Below are 25,178 nucleotides of genomic sequence, written 5' to 3' on the forward strand. Positions count from 1 at the left end.
TCTAAGCAGCCGACTCCCGTCATTTCTTCTTTTGTAATGTTGCTCACTCCAGACCCTCCCACTGCTATGGCCCGTCAGAGGTCTATTACTCACTTCACACCTGGATCTTTCCAGTATCCTAGGAGTTGGTCTCTCCGCTTCCAGCCCCTCATCCCTGGGTCAAAATGGGAGAACCTGGGATATATCGTAATATGGGTTCCAGTTTTAACCCAAGGGCTGCTACAGAATATCGCTAAGCCCTCTTCCAGAAGACAGCTTTTTCTAAAGTCTTCCAAGCCAGCACTTGCTTCCTATCCTGCGCCCCTTCTTCAAGCAATTAACTCTAGTTCTTTCGTCTATTTTTCCTATGGCATAATTTTGAATTCCTGATCTTGTCCACCTTCCTCTGAGTATGAAGAAGGTGATGTAGAGCACTGATCAAAGGGTCTGGGGTTAAGATGGAGGTATGAGATTAATCATTATTTATTATGCTGAGTTGTTTATATAATTCTCAAGGCCCCCTGAGGTAACTTGTGGTATCCTCACTTTTAGAAAAACAAAGGTTAAGAGATCTGCTCAAAGCCACTCAGCCAATAAGTGGCAAGGCTTGGATTTGACTCCAAGCAGAGGGATCCAAAGCCCATCCTCATTCTGTATTTTTCCGCCTTTATATATCAGATTCATTTTAGCTCCCACGGCAGCCTGCGCGCAGTAGATACGATGGCCGGTAGGAATTTGGCCAGAGAACAAATGTGTGGTTGGGGAGAGTGGGTGGTTATTAATTCATTTACTTTCTCATCCACAGGAGCACTGACTAAACCAGGACATATTCTAAAGTGAAGAATATGTTTTACCTGGAGGTCAGCATGCGCAGCAGGTTTCTGGGCTCCCAGAGTGAAATGGCCCCCTTCTATGATGGTGTTGGTGAGCTGCAGCTTGGAGGCTGCTTTCCTACAGACTATTTCTTCCACAGTGTCTCGGCCAATCAGCCGAATGACTTTAACGGACCTGTACAGAAATCAAAGGAAAGCAATGCGCTAACATAGAAGGGTCTGCAAAGAAGGGCACAAGCATGCAAGGTCAATACACCTAAAAGAAAACAAACCCAAAATGCCATGTTCAGGGTACAACTAAAGGGAAGTGGTTGTATGTGAACCTGAGCATTTGTTAGACAGATCCGGCCTCTAATTCTCACTGAACCTTTCCAAAAAAGTCAAGGGAGGGATGATGAGATGGCCATAACTGGGGTTCCTTATCTGTGGTGGAGGAAAACTTTTGGGAGATCTAAATCATCCTCAGGCCAAAGGGTAAGACTTATCTTTTTAGCTTAGCTCCATAAAGCCATAACTTCATTTTTTAACTGAATTAGACCTTAACTCAGGAAGGATGAAATAAATAACTTCTAAAGCTTCCTTCTAGTCCTTTCACAATTTGACTTTGCTCTTTTTTTTTTTTTTTTTTTGCGGTATGCGGGCCTCTCACTGTTGTGGCCTCTCCCGTTGCAGAGCACAGGCTCCGGACACGCAGGCTCAGCGGCCATGGCTCACGGGCCCAGCCGCTCCGCGGCATGTGGGATCTTCCCGAACCAGGGCACGAACCCGTGTCCCCTGCATCGGGAGGCGGACTCTCAACCACTGCGCCACCAGGGAAGCCCGACTTTGCTCTTTTTAACAAAGCAAGTATGGAATAATAACATGCCCATCCCAGTACTACTCGTGAGTGAGCAACAGAGCTGGGCTAAAACCTAGCGGTCTCTCGCCCTCCAGTCTAGGACTGTCACCGGCCCACACTCTTCACCTTCCTCCCCAACCCAGAACTGCTCAGGAGCCAAGGAAGTGGAACCGTGCTATGCTTAAATCTCTCACTTGTTCTGGCCAATTCGGTGAGCCCTGGCAGCTGCTTGCAAGTCATTCTGCGGATTGAAATCACTGTCAACAAAAATAACGGTATCTGCTGCCGTTAAGTTCATGCCAACTCCACCTGAAAACAATGCAAAAAAGAATGTTATCAGCAGCACATGGGCTAGGGACCAGACAATAAAGACGCAAGGCTACAGTGGCCAGATTGGTAAATTGAGAGCAGCCAAAACAACTGGCTTCATCCTTCAAACTGACACCCCCATCCCCAACTCCAGACAGAGACTTGTAGTGGTTAAAAGTCCTACCTGGGCTCCTATCACCTGACTTGGGAAAGTTTAACGACTGAAAGTAACAGAATGAGGGCAGCAGGGGTAAGGAGCAAAAGTGGGTACTTAAGTTCATGCCCTGAAGCCATCTTAAATCTCTTCTGTTTAAAAATCTTCCTTGCAATTTGTTTAGAATCGTCTATAGAAAAGGCCACATGCTCTTTCAGAACCAGTTTTAAGTATGAGTGAGGTCTGCAGTGGGCAACATTAAGAGAAGAGCTCTTAACATCCATTGCAAGGTACAACTAGGCAGTAAGACCCCTGATACAAGTTAATGAGAAGAGGGGATGTCATTTATTACACTCCCGAGAGGAGCGGGGAAGCTACCTCCCTCTGACTGGAGAAAACTTCAGTTAAGTCTCTTCTGTATGTGTTTCCACATTAATCAAAGACAAGGTAACAAAACCAACCAAAGGACAAGAACACTCCCTGGGACAACTTTCCGGTCTTTCTTCAGCGCTGTAAGAAAAGGGCTGGGGAGGCTCCTTGGACTACAGGAATTAATTAAGAGAACCATGAAGGCAAATTACAGCCTTCTCTTTGATTAATGTGGAAACAAGTACAAAACTGACTCCCTCTTTGCAGGGTCGTTACAGCTCGTTGCTGAAACAAGCAAGCCTGAAACGACTTGTTCCAAGAGCCAAAATTAAGGACTAACTTTTGAGACAGGCTACTGTCTCTATGCTGGATCTCAAGACAAGCCAGGCAGGAATATTCTAATTAAACCCTTCATATAAAATTAAAGTTGGAATAAAGAGATAATAAAGACTGATTACTGCGAGATGCTAAATTATACTTAGTAATAATGATGGCTACCTGGGTGCTGTGCTTTACTCCTTGCCAGGCACTGTTTTAATAAGCACTTTACATATATTAACTCCTTTAATCCTCGCAACAATCCTATGAGCAGTTACTGTTATTATGCTCATTTTATAGATGTTGAAATGGAAGCACAGAGAGGTTAAGGGATTTACTGGAAGTTGCACAGCTGGAAAGAGAAAGTACCAGATTCAGCGCCACATGGTCTGGCTCCAGAGCCTATGATTTTTACCCACTATTCCATAATACCTCCCAGGCACTTCTTTCATTAAAGTGTGCTCCCTAAAAATTTTCTTCTTCTTCTTGCGTTAATGTTGCCTAAGTTCAACTCTTCTTCATGAAGGGGTGATATTTTATAAATAAGTTGTAGCCAGACTTCTTTGGGACATATTCATGAGCTATCACTGCCACCTGGTGGCGATATGACTCAATCAGAAATATTTGAAAGTTGGAGGGAAACTGCTGAATAAATGATAATGATGCAAATCTACAGCTAAAAAGCAAGAGCAAACAGGACAGTGTTTGGAAAAGACTCATGTCCAGAACTGCTTTGGCTTCTAAAAGATCACTGTGTTTCAACTAATTCTGAGTACTCCAAGGAGATTAGCTGAAAAGCAGAGATCTCTTTCTTCCTAATTTTAGACGTTTCAAACAATGCTGCTCTCTGAATATGAAGATGATGAAATCAGTAAAGCATAAATAGGGCTGTTTTCCCAACAGTGATGATGTTTGCCCTGATCCTTTCGGTCTCTCCTAAGTCTACCCCTGAGACAACTAATGACAGGAACAAATGGCTGAGATCCAGGGTGCAGTCGATGATCTTGGAAGTGAGTGGGGTCAAATGAATCTGACCAGATCTTCACAATACAGAGGTGAGACGTACACAGGCAGAACAATCTCCTTGTGGTCAAGGAGTATATCTAACACTTCTTTTTTACACCCTATAGTACTAGGCGCTTAATAAATGCTTACTAAGTAAGCCTGAACTCTCTTCTCATAAAGATATTGATCTCCCTTTATTTATAGAGGACACATATCCCTTCAGAGCTCCTGCATCTATTCCATCAAGATTTAGGTCTACAAAAAATAAAATAATGAAACTTAAGATTCTATGAGTTTAAAACTAACTTAAGGTCTGCTTGTTCCATGACATGAGAATAATTTCATCTCCAAGAGCTGATGTCGTATTATTTAAAGAAATGAAAACATTCTGTAACTGGTAAAACACTATAAATGTCATGTATAATATATTTAACAAGTTTATACAGGCAATGTTATAAATAATTCTAACAAGCTGGCAATTCCATTATCACATTTTTTAATACTAGATTTTTATTAAGCTTTTACAACACTATTCAAGAGCTACTTGTAGGAAGGACAACTAGTAGACAGGTTGCTATCTCATTTCATGGCTGGGAAGGTAAGCTGTCTCTATCAAATGTGACTAAAATTTTGCAGAAAATCATAGAAATCTTTCAGGATGATCCCAGGTCAATAGTCAAAGCAGATTAGAATTACTTTCCAATGACCCCAGGTTTTAGCCTTACTTCCTTGATGAGATGAAAGCTTAGATCAGTTGGATAGAAAAGAACACCATGCTAGAAGTCCAGCACCTGGATAAACTGATGTCATCTGCCTCAGTTTCCCCTTTTTTACACTCCTCAGTAATAATAACCTCACCTTTCAGAGAATTAAGGAAAAACATACTAATGGTTAGGATGTAAAGGTACCGTGTCACCCCTTATTTGTCTGCTTTGGTCAGTGTCTATGCGGCCTACCTGCCCTGGTACTCAGGAGAAAAATAAAGATGGGCTGCTGTCCAAAGTTCTTGATGGCCAGGTGTCTCTCTTCTCCTCTCACGGAGCCATCCACACGCTCATAGCTGTAGCCTTCACACAGAGGGGGAAAACAGAGAAACATTAACCATTTCCAAGTATTCTCTGTGGAATTAAACACTGTCAGCTCAAAACCAAATGCTAATTTGTCCCTGCTCATATACAGGCATGCCCCTACTGTAAGCAATCTTCCTTTGGTTCTGAATACTGTTCTTACACTGCTTTCCTCTGTAACAGCCCCACACCCCAGGTAACTCTTCAGGGGCCTATCTGGACTGTTAAAAGTCTAAAAGTCTTGAGCAATGTAGTGGTCAAGGGATGTCACCTCTATAATCCATGTAGTCTTGGAGAATATCCAACATCTGGGTCATTTGGGAGAAAAGTAAAACTCGATGGCCCCTGGCAAGAAAAAGAAAAGGAAAACTGCCAAATCTGATAGTATTTACGGTGGGTTTCACTCAGGTGACACTTACCAAAGAATGCAAGTTTATAAAGAAATGAAATACTGAAGCAGAAATATAAATGTCATAATCATTTACAGAGACTTCGTCAGTAATGCAAAATGCTTTATGTAAGGATATAACTGCACATGTAGCTGTATCCTTAGAGCAGTTCTCAAACTAGAGTGGGGATATTCCCAGGAGCATGTGTCAAGCACCAGAGGGTGTAGGAAGACTGGATAACCAAGACACCTCCTTCTAGGATGTCAAATACTAAATGGAAAGAAATATACACTTTTAACAGCAAAATAAAAAAGATTTGTGAAGAGAAAAATGCAAAATTCAAATGTACAAAAAACAGAACAAAAATTGATAACCCTAAAGAGCTTGTGGTTGGCAATCTATAGCTCTTCTCTACTTGGGGGTGAAAGTTACTATCCTTTCAATGTATAGCGTTATTGGTTAAAAATTCTGAGAAACATCACTTTAGAGAAGCAAGGGGCAGGTGGCATCTCATATCCCATGTGATACATGAGAAAATTTATGTAGGGAGAGGAGAGAGGAAAGGAGGAGGTTAAAATGGATTAAGTCAAGAACAAATTCAAGGAAATTCCCTGGCGGTCCAGTGGTTAGGACTCTGTGCTTTCACTGCTGGTTGAGGAACTAAGATCCCACAAGCTGCGCAGCGCGACCAAAACAAACAAACAAAAAACAAAGTCAAGCTTAGAGCCCCATGCTATCAGCCATTATTTGACCATCATAGAGAGTGAAGTAAGTCAAAACGAGAAAAACAAGTATCGTATATTAACAAATATATGTGGAATCTAGAAAAATGGTATCTTATTGGTAAAGCAGAAATAGAGACACAGACGTAGAGAACAAACATATGGACACCAAGGGGGGAAAGGGAGGGGTGGGATGAATTGGAAGATTGGGATTGACATACATACACTATTGATACTATGTATAAAGTAGATAACTAATGAAAAAGAAAAAAAGTTTGTGTAAACAAAGAAGCACAGCACTGTCAAAACAACATTCTCATCAGGAAAACTAACTTAATCTGATTTTGCAATGGGTGTAGATGAACAGTTATGAACGACTCCTTCAAGGCTCTAGCCCCAGATTGGTAGAAATCGCACTGAACTTAAAATTGAGGACCTCAGTTCTAATCCCATCTCTGTCATCTGCTAGCTGTGGTGGCCTCAGACAAGCCACACAACTTCTCTGGGCCTGTTTCATCACCTGTGAAAGGAAAAGGTTGGAGAGAAGATATTTACAGGTCCTTCTCCAACACTAAGACACTTAGAGTAGATACATCATAGCCAATAAAATATAGTAAGATGTGAAGTTATTTGACTTGCACATTCCTAATGCTGGACAGTTTTGCCAAATCTGAGGTTTTAGGTTGGTTCAGGCCTACTTGGGTCAGTTGTCCCTAAGGGATAGCTTTGAAATCCTTGGGAAACTAGGATTTTTCTAGACTCCTCTGTCCCTCTGGGGATCAGAAAGATCAGATACAGGCTGGACACCAGGCCACTGAACACTTAGCAGAACCTGTAGAGGCTCCAGAAGGGACTCGGTCATCCGATGCCCGACTCATGTCTCAGGGAAAGTCCCCAAGTTCTCCCTGGGTTCAAACCAAGCCCCACAGTTAACAGAAGTAAATATTTACTAAGCACTTATTATGTGCCAATTCAATGCAAGGTACCAGCAGGAAATGAAACAAGAAATGCTTGATGTTATCTCTGTCCCTGTGGAGCTAAACAATATAGCTGGAGTGAGATGGTTAATATACAGCAATTAACCAGACAGCAGATTAAGGCAGCACATTGCCAAGCACTGGATTAGGATCCTAAGTGCTGTATGAAATCAGGAAAGGAAAGGATGATTATGGAGGGGATGGTGTGGGATGGGATGGAATGGAATGGGGGGGGTGGTTGTAGTTGCAGAGAAGATGGAACCTGAATCAGGGTCTTGAAAAAAGGAGAATTGGGATTAGTCTCAAGAAACCAGTGAGTTGTTCCTTATTCTGGTTTTAACAGTCACCAGCTCAGAGCAGAAAATATGAAACTACCACCTACTTGGAATACAGGAATGCCAGCAGCTTATCCAGAAGGTGAAGTTTCCCACTGGCCTCGATCAGGTGACCTCCAATTTCAAAAGGCTCTGGTTCCACACCTGGAAAAGAAAGAACCCACTCCCCGTAAATGTGTCCCCAGTCAGGGCAGACTGAACAGAAAAGCCGATAGCCGAGGCTACAGAGAGGCCAAGCTCCTTCTAACTGATAAAGGGCCCAAGTCTCATATCTCTTTGCGGCATTTCATAATTATTTTTTACATGACGATCTCAGCACTGCCTAACACCAATCACAGAGCCTGGCACACCCAATATGCCTAAGAAATGTTTACCCAAGGAAGAAACCCACTCTTTAGGAAGCTGATGCTAAAGACCAGAGAGACCCAAAATCGACATCTTCAGGCTCTCACTCTAGAAAACAAATCAAGAAATAGGCTTAGATGTATAAATGAGTCATTCTCAAGGTGGGGATAGTAGAATAACCTGGAGGGCTTCCTTCAAAATCTACATGTTCCCAATGCACCATCTCTTAAAAAAAAAAAAAAAAAAAAAGCTCTGATATGCACCTAATTAAGATTCTATGACATTTTAAAACAATTCATACTGCTACTTGGCAAAGACTTCCTTAAGATGACTTGGCAAACCCTCCACACTGATCCTATCAATAACAGAGCCCTCAGAGCCACAAAAAGTCTGGAATGGCCCCAAAGGCTACCAATCAGAGTGAATTTAAAAAAAAATTTTTTTTTGAATGAACATGAAAACACTACATATCAAAATGTATAGAATGCAACTAAAGTAGCACTTAAGAGGGAAATTTACAGACATCCATAAGATGAAAGGGAAGCAGCAAAGGAGGCTGAGAAGGAGCAGATGTAAGGCAGGTGGAAAAGCGAGAGAAAGTATTGTCCCAGAAGCCAAAGGATAAAGGTGTCTCAAGACGCAATCAATTACGTCAAGGTTTTGAGAGGTTAATTAAAATGTGAACTGACAACTATTGGTTGAGCCACTCGGAGACCACTGGTGAACTAGGAATGGTAGTGATAAAAGGCTCAACAAGTGGGTTCAAGACCAAGGCGCCTCCAATCATAAAGAAATGATCAGATAATGATTCACTTTGTTATAGAGCAGAAACTAACACAACACTGTAAAGCAATTATACTCCAATAAAGATGTTAAAAAAAGAAAGAAATGATCAGATAAATTTAGATTATGAGACATCCCACAAAACAACCTGCCCTGATTCTTCAAAAGTATAAGTGAATTAAATTTTTAAAAAATGACAAAAAGGGCTTTCCTGGTGGCACAGTGGTTGAGAGTCCGCCTGCCGATGCAGGGGACACGGGTTCGTGCCCCGGTCCGGGAAGATCCCACATGCCGCGGAGCGGCTGGGCCCGTGAGCCATGGCCGCTGAGCCCGTACGTCCAAAGCCTGTGCTCCGCAATGGGAGAGGCCACAACAGTGAGAGGCCCGCGTACCGAAAAAAAAAAAAAAAAGACAAATGCAATGCATGATCTATGACTAGATCTTGCATTTAAAAAAAAGACACACACGAGACAGATTCACAGGAGAGAAGTATACACATTATTTCCCGTAAGTTTTTACATGACACAGGGAGCTCTCCTAAGGAAATGAAGAAAGACCCAGAAAAGTGGCAAAATTTAAACACTTTTCTATTGTGCTGAACAAAGAGAGGCAATTGTGAAAAAGGAACCACACTATGTGGGAAAGGCTAAGGAGAATGAGAATTGTGTTTAACAAGGCCTATTTGTACAGAATTCTCTCATTCTCCAATTTCTGCCCTTGAGTATAACCATGTCACTCTCCTCCCAGCAAAGGGAGGAGGTCTTCATGGTGGGAAGGGATGGGGGATGGATATGTTATCCTTTCTGCACCTGCTGTTTTGGGGGTTGGATTGTTTGTTTCGTTTTTGCTGTTGTTTCTTTTTTAAGTGTCCGTAGCTCAAAACAATAAAAAAATGTAAATCAGATAATGTCACTCCTCTGATTAAAATTCTCCTGTGTTTTCCCATTGTATCTAAAATAAAAATAAAATTACTTTAAAAAAAGAAAAGAAAAAAGAAAACAAAGTCATAAGGGATGTTTAGGAGACAACTGAAGAAATCTGAATATGAACAATACATTAGATAACATCAACATAAAAAATTAACAGGAGAAAATGGGGGAAAATAGACAGTAAGTCTAGGCAAATCTTTTGAAGAATTTTGCTGTGAAGTTGGCCACAGAAAGGACAACAAAAAGTAATGTGGGGAAAAAAGGGCACTGCCTCACCATCAAATAAATATGGGTGATCCACACACTTTCGAAGCTGGGACAAGACATTCTGAAGTTTAACTTTCTTTGCCATCTCATTTTCAAACGCGTCTGAAATTTAAAAAAGAGAGAGAGAGATGGACTACTGGACAACAACAGAAAAAACCCTGTAAGTTTCCACACATAACCTTACTCATTTCAATAATATATCTTTCAAACCTATTATTAACTTCCCAAATTTCACTGAATCACATTAAGAATTAATAGCACATCGATACAACGTTTTCTTAACCATCACCTCGTTTCAAGAAAGAAGCCTAACTATAAAACAAACTCAGGGGGTACTTTGTGGCTCTTTTGCAGAATTCTAAATTTCCTTCTTCAACTGCTATTCTGGAGCCAAGGGACAAAACAGTGCAAATTGAGAGATCTGTCTATCCCTATCTCTCCCTTCCCAGTCCCGATTCCTTCCAGATAGTATTGGGCTGGCCAAAAAGTTCATTCGGGTAACGTCTTTCAGAAAGACCCAAACGAACTTTTTGGCCAACCCAATAGGATTTAACTGAAACGTTTTGCAATGTGTTAAATATGTGTCAGGATAGGAAAATGAAAGGCATGACTGGGACACCTAGAAGAGTTTGCTTAACTAAAGGCAATAAGGAAAACCAGGAGCAGGGGGATGGGGAGGAAATTTCACAAATGCACCAACCAATAAAGTCTGAGTTATATTAAAGATACTCTGCAGCTGACCCGAATATTATTCAGAATACAAAATTCCATCCCATAGTCTTGCTATACAAAGTGAGTGTGATTATAAAATATTTCCTTGCATGCAAATCACATCCTCATTTAGTTTCTAAATGGACAAGTGCCCTCTGATTACCTAGGTCTTTCATCAAAATGGCCTTGTAGTATTTTTTCTGCAGTGCTGACATGCCATGGTATATCACTACTTCCGTCTTCTTGGGAAGCTCTGTGGCTACCTCAGCTTTCACTCGCCTCAGCAGAAATGGCTGCAAGAGTTTGTATAGTTCACTTGCTGTATGAGGGAAACACACACACACACAAGAAGTGTGGGACAAAAGCAAGACCAAGGCAATGAATTACTAGAGAACATACAACAGTTTTTTTTTTGGTTTTTTTGGTTTTTTTTTTTCGGTATGCGGGCCTCTCACTGTTGTGGCCTCTCCCGTTGCGGAGCACAGGCTCCGGACGCGCAGGCTCAGCAGCCATGGCTCACGGGCCCAGCCACTCCGTGGCATGTGGGATCTTCCCGGACCGGGGCATGAACCCACATCCCCTGCATCGGCAGGCGGACTCTCAACCACTGCGCCACCAGGGAAGCCCACAACAATTTATTTTTGTTTCTCATTTTCATGCCAATTCTGGGTTCCAGGCCAGCACAGTAATTTTTCATAGTATTTCTTCCTTCATTGGGTTCTTCTTTCCAGCTCCTTCTGATTCTTACTAATAATCTCATTTGCACAGAGCTAGTCTGTTTCCAGGAGACTTTTGCATTTGATCAGTATAACAGCTCAGAAATGTAGGGCAATAGGTAATATTGTCTCTATTTGTATAACTAAGTTAAGTGAAGCTCAGAGGAATTAAACCCCTTATCCAAAGTCACACAGCTGGCTCTAATGTTGCTAGCACTCAAACTTAGTTCTTTGACTTCAACGCCCTTGTTCCTTCCCCAGCTGTCGTGAACTTCGAAAACTAGCCTAAATTGGAATTCCACTGCACCTAGGATTGCCAGATATGGCAAATAAAAATACAAGTGCCCAGTTAAATTTGAATTTGATAAACAAATAATTTTTTAAATATCAATATGTCCTGTGTAATATGTGACTGGGTGTCATATATTTTATCTAGCAACCCTAAATATGGGAACAATCAGAGCAGGCTCCCCAGGTAAATTTCAGCCTGTGGTGTGGCGATCTCTGCTGTGAGGAGCCTTTCCAACTCACACTCACCTAGTACATACATACCCACTAGTTGGCATGCCTACCACTTGCTTTGAATAATCATCCTGGGATAATATCACAGAGGTAGACAGACAATCCTATGAGGCAGGGGGCAAAGGTGCAAGAGGAAGACTACAAATGGTGACTGTACAAACAAGGAAGGCTTCCCCCTGTACTTCCACCACCATCCATCCCAGACTTTTGGTTTTGGTGCAGTGTTAAAAGAAACACCAGTGCTGTGGAAAGCTGAATGACAGTTTCAGACTACAGCACCCGCGTACTTTTCTGCCTCAGGGAGTAGCGTGAGAAGTTAACAATGTCCTTATAGAAATTACATGTTGGAAAAAAAAGGTCTGCAAATCAGCAGATATTATTTCTTCTGAAAATGACCCAAATAAGCACGACTATAGCATCATGTAACAAACGAGTAAGAGAGTCATGAATAGCAGGAGTTGGGAACAGCAGGGGGGCTCTGACATCACCTTACCTTTGTACGGCTCTGTATCTCCCTGGAAGGTGTCCTTTGGTTATCGATTCTCTTTCTTTTCTGTCTGTAACCCTTATGCACTAGGGAAGTCTCTGGGCCACACCTCTTGGGCATGATTTGTAAGAAGGGAACTTACCTGACTCAGACTCTTTCTCAATATCCTGGTAACGCTGAATGAAATCGTCCACCTGCTCCTTGGAAAAGAGATCAGGCTCCACAAAACTGAGGAGAGAGTAGAGCTCTCGAAGGCTGTTCTGGATGGGAGTTCCGGTCAACAGGAGACTGAAGACGACTGAAAACTCAAATATATAAATAAAGAAAGTGAAAACTCCATAACCCTGGAAAGCAAGACTGAGTTACCCATCACAGCCTTTACAAAGAGAGGCATGATTTAATGAAATGACTAAAGGGACATGAAATCAGAAGGCTCAGGTTCAAAATGTATATAACTGTTTGATGTAGGAAATAATACCTCTTCAGTTTCGACTATAAGAAAGGGTAATAATCCTGTGAAGGAGACACCATTATAAGGTAAGTAAAATCACATTTTGAATGCTAAAGTACTGCATGAGTATTGAATACGGGTACTGTTATTCAATCTATGTGGGAATTCAAGCACACAGCATATACCCAAGCAGTTTGAGAAGCCCAAAGCAATAGCAGCAGGACCCACCACTATAAGCAAGAAGCAAGAAGATCTCTTTTAAAAGAATGTCCTTTTGTAAAACTTTACAGGTGCAGCCAATGCAAGGCATCAAGACTTCTGGACATTTCTGGACCATACGGAGTCCAAAATGGAAACAAACTCTTTAAATTTTGAGCAAAAGACGGGAACACCAAGAATAACAGACTAATGAAGTAAAAGGTTAGGAAAAACAATAACAACAGATATTAGGTAAAGCAAAGGATAACCTCTGAACTAACATTAACAAGAACTTAGACCACTTGAGTTAAATAATACAGCACAAAGAGAAAGCCATATCCTATGTACATATGTTAAACATCAAAATACATTAGGTATGAGTGTATGTATCTATATAGATACACATATACACTGCACTTTGATATTTAAAGTAATATATTTTTATTTTTTAAACAATATATATGCCTATTTATGTTTGGGTATACACAGCACTGCAAAGGATGTGGCAGCATATACACCAAATGTAACATATGCAGTGGAGTAGGATTTTTGGTAGCTTTCACTTTTCTTCTTGTGTTTCTATATTTTGATTTGGGAGGGGGTCATAAGAAGATACTGCTTTTGGGAATTCCCCAGCGGTCCAGTGGTTAGGACTCCGTGCTTTCACTGCCAAGGGTGCAGGTTCAATCCCCGGTCAGGGAACTAAGATCCCACAAGCCACACAGTGCAACCCAAAAATTTTAAAAATTAAATTAAATTTAAAAAAGGAGACAATGCTTTTCAAATAAGAAAAGGTGATAAATGAAACAACACAATCAATTAAAATTGATTTCAAAATCTTTTTGGGGGGGCACTCTCCCTTTTTTCGTTTCTTTTTAAATTGTCTAATCAATGTCCATTCATGCCTGTTCTGCTTGTAGGACAGTGTTTTCATAGTAGTTCAACAATAAAGGTTTCCAATAACCAAATCACATTTTTAAAATATGTGCTCACCAAGCAAAGAACTAAAGTGACTAAAATAATGAGGTCAACAAAGATAATCAAGGTTGTCAGTCACTAAAATCAACTTATACTATCACATGAGTTAACATTTTTATTCAAAGCAGTGTCCATTTTGGCATCAAAACTTATACTCGGGGAAAAAAAAAAAAAGAAGTCCAGAGATGGGGCTTCCCTGGTGGCACAGTGGTTAAGAATCTGCCTGCCAATGCAGGGGACATGGGTTCAAGCCCTGGTCCAGGAAGATCCCACATGCCTCGGAGCAACTAAGCCCGCGTGCCACAACTGCTGAAGCCCACACACCTAGAGCCCTTGCTCCGCAACAAGAGAAGCCACTGCAATGAGAAGCCCGTGCAATGCAACAAAGAGTAACCCCCACTTCGCAGCAACTAGAGAAAGCCCGCGCACAGCAACGAAGACCCAACGCAGCCAGATACAAATAAATAAATAAATTTATAAAAAAAAAAAAGTCCGGAGACAATTTGTTTGTGTACAATATTTTGTAAACATTTTTGTATAAAATATTTTGCAAATATTTTCTACATTATTAAATATTCTTCTGCATAATTTTTCATGGCAGCCTTACTTTGTAAGTGTACTGTATATGTATAGCATAAATTGTATAACCAATTCCTTATATTCACATTTAGGTTGCTTCCAACTTTTACAAACAAGCTCAAAACACCATTAGGAAGGAGGAAAAGGCAGTACCCTTCTCCCCACCAATCAATAAATATGAGTAATCAGATATAGAGAGCAAACTTGTGGTTGCCAAGGGGAAGGGGGGTGGGGGAGGGATAGATTGGGAGTTTGGGATTAGCAGATACAAACTATTACACATAGAATCGATAAACAACAAGTTCCTACTGCATAAAACAGGGAACTGTATTCAATATCCTGTAATAAACCATAACGGAAGAGAAAAAAAATTAAAATTATTAAAATGAGTGTTTTTTTCTGACCAACTAGTGGTCTGCAATTCAAACCTCACCTAAAAAGGAATACTTAGATGATGCAGAACAATTTCCTCACTTAGCCCCTCTGAGCCTTAGTTTCCTTATGAGTAAGAAGAAAAGGCTCTGGAGCCGGCAACAGACTTTAGCTTCCCCCACTCCAAGCTCAGGGTCCTTTTACTACACCTGCTTCTCTTCTCCCATTGTAAATCAGTAAACTGGCATGGTAGTTTATGAAGCAGTCTCTTATAAGGTTAAGTGCCAGGATATGACAACCTCTTGGGAAAGAGATACTGTTATGAGTCCCTAAAAAGAACATAAAGGACACTACAGAGGGGACTAATGGACAGCAATCTTTGAGACTGTGCTAATAACAGACAGTGGCCATATCTGCATTAACACTAAAAACTGCAACTTTTAGCCAATAAATATAGAATTAAAATCTAAGACTTTCTCCAGAAGACCTCTAAATTTATTAATTGATCTATTTTAGGATAGGGATCAAAATTCAGTGACGGTCCCAGACATTCACACGTGGGGGGTCTCATGAACGGACAAGCCTTTACTAGGTCAACAAGGAGAAGGGCACTTCATACTCACAAGCTGTTCCACTGGCTCCTCAGAAAAGAGGGCATATCTAGGGCTACAATGACATTTCTCATCTCTTTTGCCGGAATGGTGCCAGAGATTAAGAGAATGAAATAAGATCAAGGGTGTCATACTCAAAAGTATGACAAAGACAGGAGAGATTGGAGGGACTATTCAACGGTGTGAAATCAGTCTCTTCACGACTCCGTGAACTGTCAAATTTTTTAAACAGGTAAATGGGGGAGGGGTACAATATGTCAGATAGGTTTGTTACTGCAGACAGAAAAACTACAGTAAGATTATTTTTAAAGAAATTGCCTCTTTGAAGAAGATCAAAAAGACAGTTGAGGGCTTCCCTGGTGGCGCAGTGGTTGAGAGTCCGCCTCCCGATGCAGGGGACATGGGTTCATGCCCCGGTCTGGGAAGATCCCACATGCTGCAGAGCGGCTGGGCCCGTGAGCCATGGCCACTGAGCCTGCGCATCCAGAGCCTGTGCTCCGCAATGGGAGAGGCCACAACAGGGAGAGGCCCGCGTACCGCAAAAAAAAAAAAAAAAAAAAAGACAAGTTGAAACATTTCCAAAAGTACAATGTATTTTCCTGGGGTAGAGTCTTACTCATTTGATAACCAGATTTTAGTAAACATCACCTTCTGTGTAAAAGACAAGAGGAAGAAGTTAAGCCATATTAAGTACTACTTCTGTCACCATAAATGTTCACTGAGCCCTGCAGGAATCTCACTGAAAAAAAATATTTCAACTGAATTGGCTTTATACAGGACTAAACTAATATTTTTTAAAAGGGAGTTATATAAAAGCTAAGAGTATCCTGGGAGTTTACCTCTGAAAGTGTCTTATGCAGCAAGGAGCTTTGGTTTTTCAACCTGTGAGCTTCATCCACAACAAGAACACTCCAAGAGAAGCTGTGAGGGAAAAATCCAAGCTTTCAGTTTCATGTAACTCAAACATATATCTCACAACCAAAAGTCTTACTACAAAACCATGACTCTTGCTAGGAAGACTAATAGCAAGTCCATTCTATTAGAAACACACCCAAATTGCCTTCTTATCTGAGAGCTAACCATGTACATAAGACAATCTGGATAAGGTAGTAAAATTAAGGAAATTTATGGGAAAGGTCTATGCATTGAAGGCAGAAAGAAAGGAGTTGGAGACATAAAGCAAAAGAAAACACTTATGACCACCTACTATGTGCCAGACACTCAGCTTGGGGCTTGAGGTATGTTATTGAAACCAAAACTATAAAGTGAGCAGACATTATTGCGCCCATTTTACCAACACAGAGACTAAAGCTCAGAAAGATAGATGACTTGGTCAAGGCCATAAAGCTAGTGTGAGGCAGAACTGAGCTTCAGACCCAGAAGAAAAGCCAAGAGACGCTGGTGTCACAGTAGCTAAGAGAGTATGATTTTAAGATGGGGACGTGGCGAACAGGATCAAAGGTTACAGACAGTAGGATACATCATTGGCTCTGTTACCGTGGCAGTCGTTGGTAGCTGTGCCAGAGCACTTCTGCAGCGTAACAGTGGCGACCACAGACTCTCAAGAGGCTGTAGTCATAAAAGCACATCCTCTGCATACACTCCTGGGAAGCTGTTTTTCCCACCAAAAAAATTCAAAATATGGAAAAATATGTACGTATGAATATGTTCCAAGCTCCATTATTTAAAACAGCAAAAAAAATTGAAAATCATAATAATAGGTCCAATAATGGGTGACGAAACACAGCATTTTAAATGATAAATATGATTATGTTATAATATACAGGCCTCTATAACTAAAAAAGGTATTATATATCTTTTTCACAAATGTGAAAAACATGCAAAAGATAATAAAGTGGAAGTTATAAGGTTTTTAACTTTTTATTTCATTTGTAAACATTCTATACTGCCATTACATTATTTTTATACTTAAAAAACTAAATGTATATACAAGTAAAGCAGAATATTGGGAAGACAGTAGGTATGGAAATAAAAATCCCTCAAATATTAGAGGACGATATTGAGCAGAGGTTGGCCTTACGAGGAGGAAGCCTTCTTCCTCTGAGGCCACAAAGAAAATCCAAAACACGGGTAAAAATCCAGCAGGAATTGGGATCATTCCTGCTGGGTAGCAAGACCAGGGGCTGCACTGAAGGATAACAAAGAATAAGAGTGCAACTGATGTTGGACACTGGTCACGAGATAAGGTGTGAAAGCAGCTGCAGTACAGTGCCTGGCTCCTGTCTGAATTACCATTCAAAATAAATTAGGTATTAACCTATTCAGATTATTATGCCATCATTAAGGTACTAAGAACTAGATATTCAGGTTTTTACACACCGCAAGCATCCAATAAAAAGTGTATTCAATGAAGCAGACTTCAGGGAGGTGGATCTGGGCTCAGTGAAAGAAGGAGGTCAAGTCACTCATCAAAGGACATGCCAAGGGATGTTCCCTGGAGAGGATGAGGCAGAGGGAATTCCAGCACTGAACAGAAAGTGGGACAAAGTAACTTCTAGTCCCCTTGATCCAAAGATTTTGTAAGTCTGCTGTCAAAAAATTTTCTGATTTTTCATATTGTTACATGCACAGCCTCAGCTCTCTATGATAAGCCTCTTTAGGGCAAAGATTACATTACACTCCCTGGCTGTTCTCAGAGTGTGCAGTAAGTAATACAAAGTATAACTTTGCCAAATACATGAACCTAGTTGCAGGGCAGGAATAAAGAGGCAGACATAGAGAATGGACTTGAGGACACGGGGTGGGAGGGGGAAGCTGGGGCGAAGTGAGAGTAGCATTGACATATATACACTACCGAATGTAAAACAGTTAGCTAGTGGGAAGCAGCAGCATAGCACAGGGAGATCAGCCTGGTGCTTTGCGATGACCCAGAGGGGTGGGATAGAGAGGGTGGGAGGGAGGCTCAAGAGGGAGGGAATATGGGGACATGTGTATGCATATGGCTGATTCACTTTGGTGTACAACAGAAACTAACACAGTACTGTGAAACAACTACACTCCCATAAAGATCTATTAAAAAAAAAAGAACAAATCTGTGTTCTTAGAGTTCACACTAAGTAAACATTATAGATGTCTCTTTATTATTTAGGTTCTTAAATTCACCTGGAATGGATTGAAAGCAGATGATCTAATATAGAAAGACTGTATTTCTGCTGAAACTGTGAAACTCCAGTGCACCTAGATACTTTGTAAAGCTCTCTTATAAAGAAGCTCCCCAGCACTGAGTGGTGGGTTTGGATGTCTGCTTTGCCATTTACTAGCAATGTGCCCTGGGATGGGTCATCTAATCTCTTACCTTTCTCATCTATAAAACAGATGATAATACCCACCTTAGGGTTTTCATGAAGATTAAATAGGATAATTTATGTAAAGTACCCAATAACATCTATCTCCCAATCTTCTTGTCTCTTGAGACTTCCAATATATTGCCTTGTATTATGGATATCTCTACCCTTCTTACCCCTCTACTGGAGTTTACGTCCTCTTAGCGTCACTCTATGGTTTACTTTCCTGGTATTGCTGATAACTCCCAGAACAGTGTCTTTCCAGGGGACAGATCTTCAATAAATATTAAGTTGGATATTGATAATAAAAAAGAAGTGAGAGGGAATGCATATCCTTTTCCTAAGTAAGGTAATATGCTTACTTAAATGAAACTTAAGTGAAACAAAACACTAGATGGAAGTCATGAAATCTATGACTGAGCCTTTAGTGTTTCAAAATAAGATGAAAATAAAAATCCAACTCAGAAGAACCTGGATAGGAAATAACATTCAAAATATTGATAAAGCACTTTGAAAAGTTTCCAAATATTAAAGACGCAAACCCCACCTAACCATGTCATAACTACACATGCTATGGAGAATGAAACTCTGTCAACATAACTTCTTATTCACCTAAAACTAGCTCTTGTTTGATTTACATGGTGACTGTTGTCTTAACCACATACTGCAACACCTCATCCCTATTGCCAGGTGGTACTAAGAGTTACATCTACGTTTCCTGTACTTCACGAGCTGAGGAGAGGCCTGAAAGTCAATTCACTGGAAAGAAGTATACTTAAAAATCCCTTTCTAAAAAGCTAATTTTATAGCACTCACTGCTCTTTTAGGATACTCCCAGGAAAAGGCTCAAATAATTCACCTGCTGTGTCACAGTAAAATCTCCACACTGCAGTCCTGAAAGGTGTCTGTGCAAGTTGTGATGTAAAGAATCTAGTATCTATTAACCACCCACCACGTATACCTTATCTTATTTAATCCTCACAACAAACATCCAAGGTAAAAATTTCATTATCCCCATTTTACAGATGAAGAAGCTGAGGTTCACAGAGGTTAAGTAATGAACCCACAGATTTACACCTAAAGAGTAGGGGGTTAGACTGTAAGACTCCTGCCACGCCGCACACCAGATAAGACTCATGGATGACACATCAGGAAAAAACACAAAGTGCTAAAATGTGAAGTGAAGAAATGACTTTCACGATACATTTAAGACAATTTCTGAAGTAGTGCAACATACTCACGACTTTAGAAACAATGCATCTTTCAAGCAAATCTGTAAAATTAAGGAAGACACATTACAAAGACTGATATTGATATAACTCTGATATTAATAAGCTAGCTTTTTATTAACTCTCCTAAACTACAGGATTTAGCTAAGTCTTATCCATTCACTACATAAGAAACTCTGAGCATAACTTCTAAGTAGCACCATCTTACAGACAAACAAAGGGAGGCATGAATGAGTGGAAGGTCTTGCTTACAGTGACCTGGACAGTCTTAGCTTGAAGAACAAGGACTTAAACAGGGACTGGAACTAAGTGTCCTCCTTTCCCACCCTCCAGTAACAAGAGATGATGCCTCAGCCCAAAAAACCCTTTCCCCTGCCTGCCGGCCTCCTTCTAGTCATCGGCCAAGAGGCAGCTCAAGTGGTACCTAACTGGGAAGCCTTCCCCTTTGATCCACCAGGGCAGAGAGGGAGAAATAGCCAACTAACTTGGAGCACAATGGTCTTTCGCTTCCTTTGCTCACAGCTTCTCTGTGAGAATCTAATAAAAGTAGACCTTCTTCTCAGAACAATATGAACCCTCAAAAAAAAATTAAATATAATTCCAGTAGATTCTACAACTTCTAAGGTCCCAGGTTAAGAGTTCTGGCTGTAGAAAAACAGATACCTCATAGGTAGTTAGCAGCACATGAAAATGTGGCTCCTTCCTTAGGTCTTGCTGTAGGTGGGCTCTCTCCTCCTTGTCACCTGAATATGTTACACAGGAAAGACCTGGAGCAAATCTGAATCCAAGAAAAGAGGTAGATGAACACAAACATAGAGCCGTGGAAAAGGGGTGCACGTCTGGAAAATTACTTTTCATGGAAGGACTGCAGATGTGTAGACCCCAGGATGCCCTGCAGTCAGAATGAGTCCTGGGACCCTGAAATCTTACCTACAGTAATGGGTAAACCTAAGGGTAAGTCCCCGTGTGAAGAGGGAGACGTGTCAGATAAACATCTAAAAGGGCCTTGTGTTAACTGTAAAAAGAAAACTATTTTTCCACATTCGTTACTTCATATGAAGTGTCACTATATCACTATGAAAAAGATGGTTTCTTCCTTAGTTCAGCAAAATTTACTAAAAATGAGTACTGACCTTCAAATTGACAAAAGGTAACAATAACATCCATTGGACCCTCCCCCATCAGATCCTCAGTCTCTATCTACACTGCCTCATGTCAGAGTTTTCTGGAAGAAATAAACTCACTGCTTAGGACAATATGTTGTTTTATCATATTTCACATAGCACCTAGAAAACAAAACCTTAATGTGAAAAATAAAATTTCAGCCACATCTTCTCTTGTACCTCTCAATCTCTTCTTTCCAGTTGCTCAAAACAGACAAGGGACAAAGAATCAGAAATGGTCCTTCATCATTTAATCTTCCTGCCAAGTAAGTGAAGAAAGCAATAGTCTGGAACACAGAAAAGGAAGACGGTTTTGACCACATTTCCACATGAGAAACAACGATAAAGTTCCCACAACCTTGTAGAGAACACTTACAATCGCATCAAAAATAATCAACACAAACACAAATTGTTGTAGAAGACTTGCTTTGCAAAAAACAAAAATAATGTACAATCCTCCACACATTAGGAGAGTCACCCATTCCTAGAGTGAAATCAGGTAAGCCTCAATATGACTGCCAAAGAAATTTATGGTACTCAATTACATCAACAGTCAACAAACAATGGTACTCAAAATTTATGTAACTGAACCTTTTATACAAAGGAAAACATCAGGAAAGACAACAGACATCAATGAAAACAATGCAAATGATGCACAAGGTCAGGAATGCTCTAAAAACATAAGGCAAGAAGTATCAAGACTTGACTGCAAAGAGGCCCAACCATGTGGTGGCCTCTTGCTGTTGGCCAGGATCTGCCAAGAGACAATGTTTTCCTTCCTCCCTCCATGTGCATTGATGGTGCACCTTCTATTTACCAGGCACTATTCTGAGCTCTGGTATATAAGAGTGAACAAAACAAACAAAACTCCTAGTTCTCCTGGGGCACACATTCCAGTGAGGAAAACAAACAATAATATAGCCTCATAAACTCACGTCAGGGTCTAAACTGAAAATCTTTGTAAAGCCCAATAGCCTATTTTAGGATATGGCTATACACACGTTTGACTTTTAAATTTTCTTTAAAAGGTTGCTGTGATATATAGAGAAAATAGCACTCTTTTATAAAACAGAAAGTTTGAGGGCCCACCATCCCCAATGGCTGAACTGTTTCTTAGAAAAATCTATCCTAAGGATATAATCCAAAATCCTAAGAAAGCTATACAAGCCCAAAAATGTTCACATAGAGGTTAATTTAAATATCACAAAAGAGGGGAACTCTCCATTCCTCATCTGTAGAACATTCAAGTAAATTACGATCAATTCTCTTGATGGACCATTATGCAGCCAATAGAAAATAATCACTGTGAAGAATATAAAATATAAAGAATATAAAATGGAAAATAACAATGACTATTAGATTAATAAAATGCAAACTATATGTGCACTATAATTTCAACCATGTAAAACACATATTGCTATTCATGATTATGGCTAGAGTGCTATGGTTACAGGTTTTAACTGATAATACATTAATTTCATAATGGAAATATTTTTCTTTTTTAACTACCCATGGCTTCCCAGCCCAGATTGTGCCCGGACAACCACCCAGTAAGTATTTACTGAATTAAAACCATTCTGTTTAGTTTTTGCTGAAGACACTATTTAGAGAAAATTTATCCTTTATTATCTTAAACCAGCTATCTACAAAACAAATTTGGATTCACTACTGGATTCTTCCAAACATTTAAGGAAGAAACAGTAACAATTCTACACAAACTCTTACATAAATCTGAAAAGGAAGGGATACTTCTCAACTCACTTTATGAAGCCAGATTCACCCCAATACCAAAACCATACAAAGACATTACTCAATACAAAATTACACAGATGCAAAAATTCTAAACAAAATTTTAATAAGATGAATTTGGAGGTGTGATTTTTAGGGCACTTAAAGTAGAGCTATATGAACACCCTGGGAAAGGCAAAGGACAAGTGGAATTTGCTGGCCCTGAATGAAGTCTGGGCGATTCCAATGTCCATGGCACAGGAGACTGCAAAGAGGGCTCTGTACCTGAGTACAGGAGTCCGTTAGCCTCCCTCCCAGAAACACTGGGAAACTTACCTTTGTTCCATAGCTCTCAGTTCAGGAATATACTAGAACCAGAATTATTGCCTGAGACACCTGAAGGTAATAAATGAGGTACCTGGGGCTACCATGCTGGGAGGTCATACTGTATCCTGAATAACCCCAAGATTGATGAGGTACACCTGGATTAGATTAAGGCGTCTCCAACACATGGTCAGCCCAGACTCTGAGCAGAACTGCTCCAGCTGGATGTTTACGGATGTGAGGTTAGAGGGGGCAGGTTAAGCTTCTAAAAGGATTAACGAGAACTTTACTCACTCTGTGGGTTCACGGATGAAACCTTTTTGGAATCAAGAAACCTACAGTTCCATGGTTTCTGCTCAAGTTGCCTCTGCTGTGTATCCTGACTGCACTGACTTTCTTTGGTACCTTATAGATGAATAAACCTTGTGTGATGAACCCAAGGAGTATCTGTGTCTGGACTTTTCATCAATCCAAGCCTACCACTGACATCTGTCAACATGAGCTGTACTGGTGATCATCCTACTGGAAGCATCAATCTCCACATGCAACCTCTAATCAATGCCCAAGGAAGTCACATCTAATTCTCCAGGTGTCTAGACTATATCCTACGATTAGATGGCCAAGGCATTTTGGAAAACATAGAGTATTTCCTCTGTACTTCTGTAGCATGGCAGAGAAATGGGAATTAGCCCCATCACCCACTGAGGAAGGGAGACTAATATGAGAAATGATCCAGTTATCTTAACTACATAAAATATTACTAAGGAGGGCAGCGTCAATTTGATTCCTGGGACGGGTATATTTGCTTTATATAGAGAAAAACCCTGCCCATTAATTGTAATTCTATATGTCAAGGGATAGATAAAATAAAGGTAGTGACACAGTTCAAAACCATCCCCATGATGAGAAAAGTCAAGTCCAAGGTCGTGATCTCTTAACAAAGGTTCAGGCATTTTACCTCTTAGTATAAAAATACATACCAACAGCTGGCAGCTAAAGATAGTAATGAGTCGTGAGGAGGTACTTCAGTAGAGGTGAACAGTACGCACTTCACAGTAACATACCTGGCAGGTCTTACCCAAGCCCATCTCATCTCCCAGTATGCAGCCATTCTGACAATGGAAGCGTTGGGCTAGCCAGTTGACTCCCTCCAGCTGATAAGGGCGTAGATGGATCCCTAGAAATAAAAAAAGCAGCAAGTCCAAAGAGCAGACATTTAAGCATACACACAGGCTATGCTTAAGACTCCGACTAAAGAACACAGCCTAAATTCCCATACCCCAAACCTTACTGGCCATATCCTTTGCTGAGAAGTTACAGATATGCAAATATTTGCTGACTTCCTAACTACTTTTTGAGCAGACTTAATCACCACTATAATCAAAGCCCTAAAACAGCCTGTCAGTGTTACAGGATCAACTTGACAGTTGAGAAAGTCAGCCTGGGATTGGGCCTTTAGACTGCCTGAGTCTCATGCCTGTGTCCATTCTAGGAAATGAGGTTTTACTGATGTGATATAACAGCAAGCAACACATGGACTGTACATGTGTCTGCCTGCTTAATTGCAACGATGTAAATTTGCCCTCAGGTGCTAAAGGAAAAAAATCAAGACAGGACTAGATAAATCATGCTTCAATCAAGAAGCAGTGCTGTTAAGAATGGAAACAATGTTACATAGAGGGTGTTTTAACAGTGCACAGGGACAACAGAAAATGTCTGAAATCCACATAGAGCTTCGGGGGGCCTCTCTTTTCTCTCTCTCTCGATAAAAAAAAATCCAATTTCAGAGAACAGCCATATCTTTGGGAGACGGAAGACCCCAAACATACTTTATAGAAAAACTATTAACAAAAGTACAACTCTGGTTTGAACTCATGACATTTAAAAAGAAACTAAACAATATATAATTGTAGAACATTAAAAAGATTGATGAATTATTTTTATTAAGCACTTACTAAATACCACGGTGAGTAGTAAACACTGTACATAAGTTACCCCACTTAATGCTGATAATGATCCCATGCACTAGGTATTATCCACATATTGTACATTAGAAAATTCAGAAAATCAAAGAAGATTAAAATGTTAAATCTGGAGACTTCTGCTTTGGGGAAGATGGAGATGTTCTTTTCCCCATTCCTCTTCCTAATATAACTAAAAATCCTGAATATTACAAAGAAAATGA

General features: G+C 40.4%; 1 protein-coding gene across 4 annotated transcripts in view; it reads right to left on the reverse strand.

Annotated features, from left to right (window-relative positions):
* CHD1L (chromodomain helicase DNA binding protein 1 like) overlaps window positions 1-25,178 on the reverse strand; it is a 50,836-nt gene that overhangs the window by 19,520 nt on the left and 6,138 nt on the right. For 3 of the 4 annotated variants that reach the window (XR_009538789.1, XM_060139150.1, XM_060139152.1), the window contains exons 2-14: window positions 24,043-24,170; window positions 21,122-21,228; window positions 20,442-20,556; window positions 19,791-19,822; window positions 16,084-16,165; window positions 12,198-12,360; window positions 10,494-10,649; window positions 9,629-9,721; window positions 7,343-7,439; window positions 5,144-5,217; window positions 4,762-4,872; window positions 1,845-1,959; window positions 834-987 (exon numbers count right to left, since the gene is read on the reverse strand). Coding sequence is in view for 3 of the 4 variants with exons in the window: in XM_060139150.1 (XP_059995133.1) it covers window positions 834-987; window positions 1,845-1,959; window positions 4,762-4,872; window positions 5,144-5,217; window positions 7,343-7,439; window positions 9,629-9,721; window positions 10,494-10,649; window positions 12,198-12,360; window positions 16,084-16,165; window positions 19,791-19,822; window positions 20,442-20,556; window positions 21,122-21,228; window positions 24,043-24,170 (1,427 nt within the window). In the remaining variant the exon portion in view is untranslated. The remainder of the gene's footprint in view (window positions 1-833; window positions 988-1,844; window positions 1,960-4,761; window positions 4,873-5,143; window positions 5,218-7,342; window positions 7,440-9,628; window positions 9,722-10,493; window positions 10,650-12,197; window positions 12,361-16,083; window positions 16,166-19,790; window positions 19,823-20,441; window positions 20,557-21,121; window positions 21,229-24,042; window positions 24,171-25,178) is intronic. The other variant, XM_060139151.1, reaches the window with a different exon arrangement.

The sequence above is a fragment of the Lagenorhynchus albirostris genome, chromosome 2 (assembly GCF_949774975.1).
Source record: "Lagenorhynchus albirostris chromosome 2, mLagAlb1.1, whole genome shotgun sequence".
NCBI classification, from domain to species: Eukaryota; Metazoa; Chordata; class Mammalia; order Artiodactyla; family Delphinidae; genus Lagenorhynchus; species Lagenorhynchus albirostris.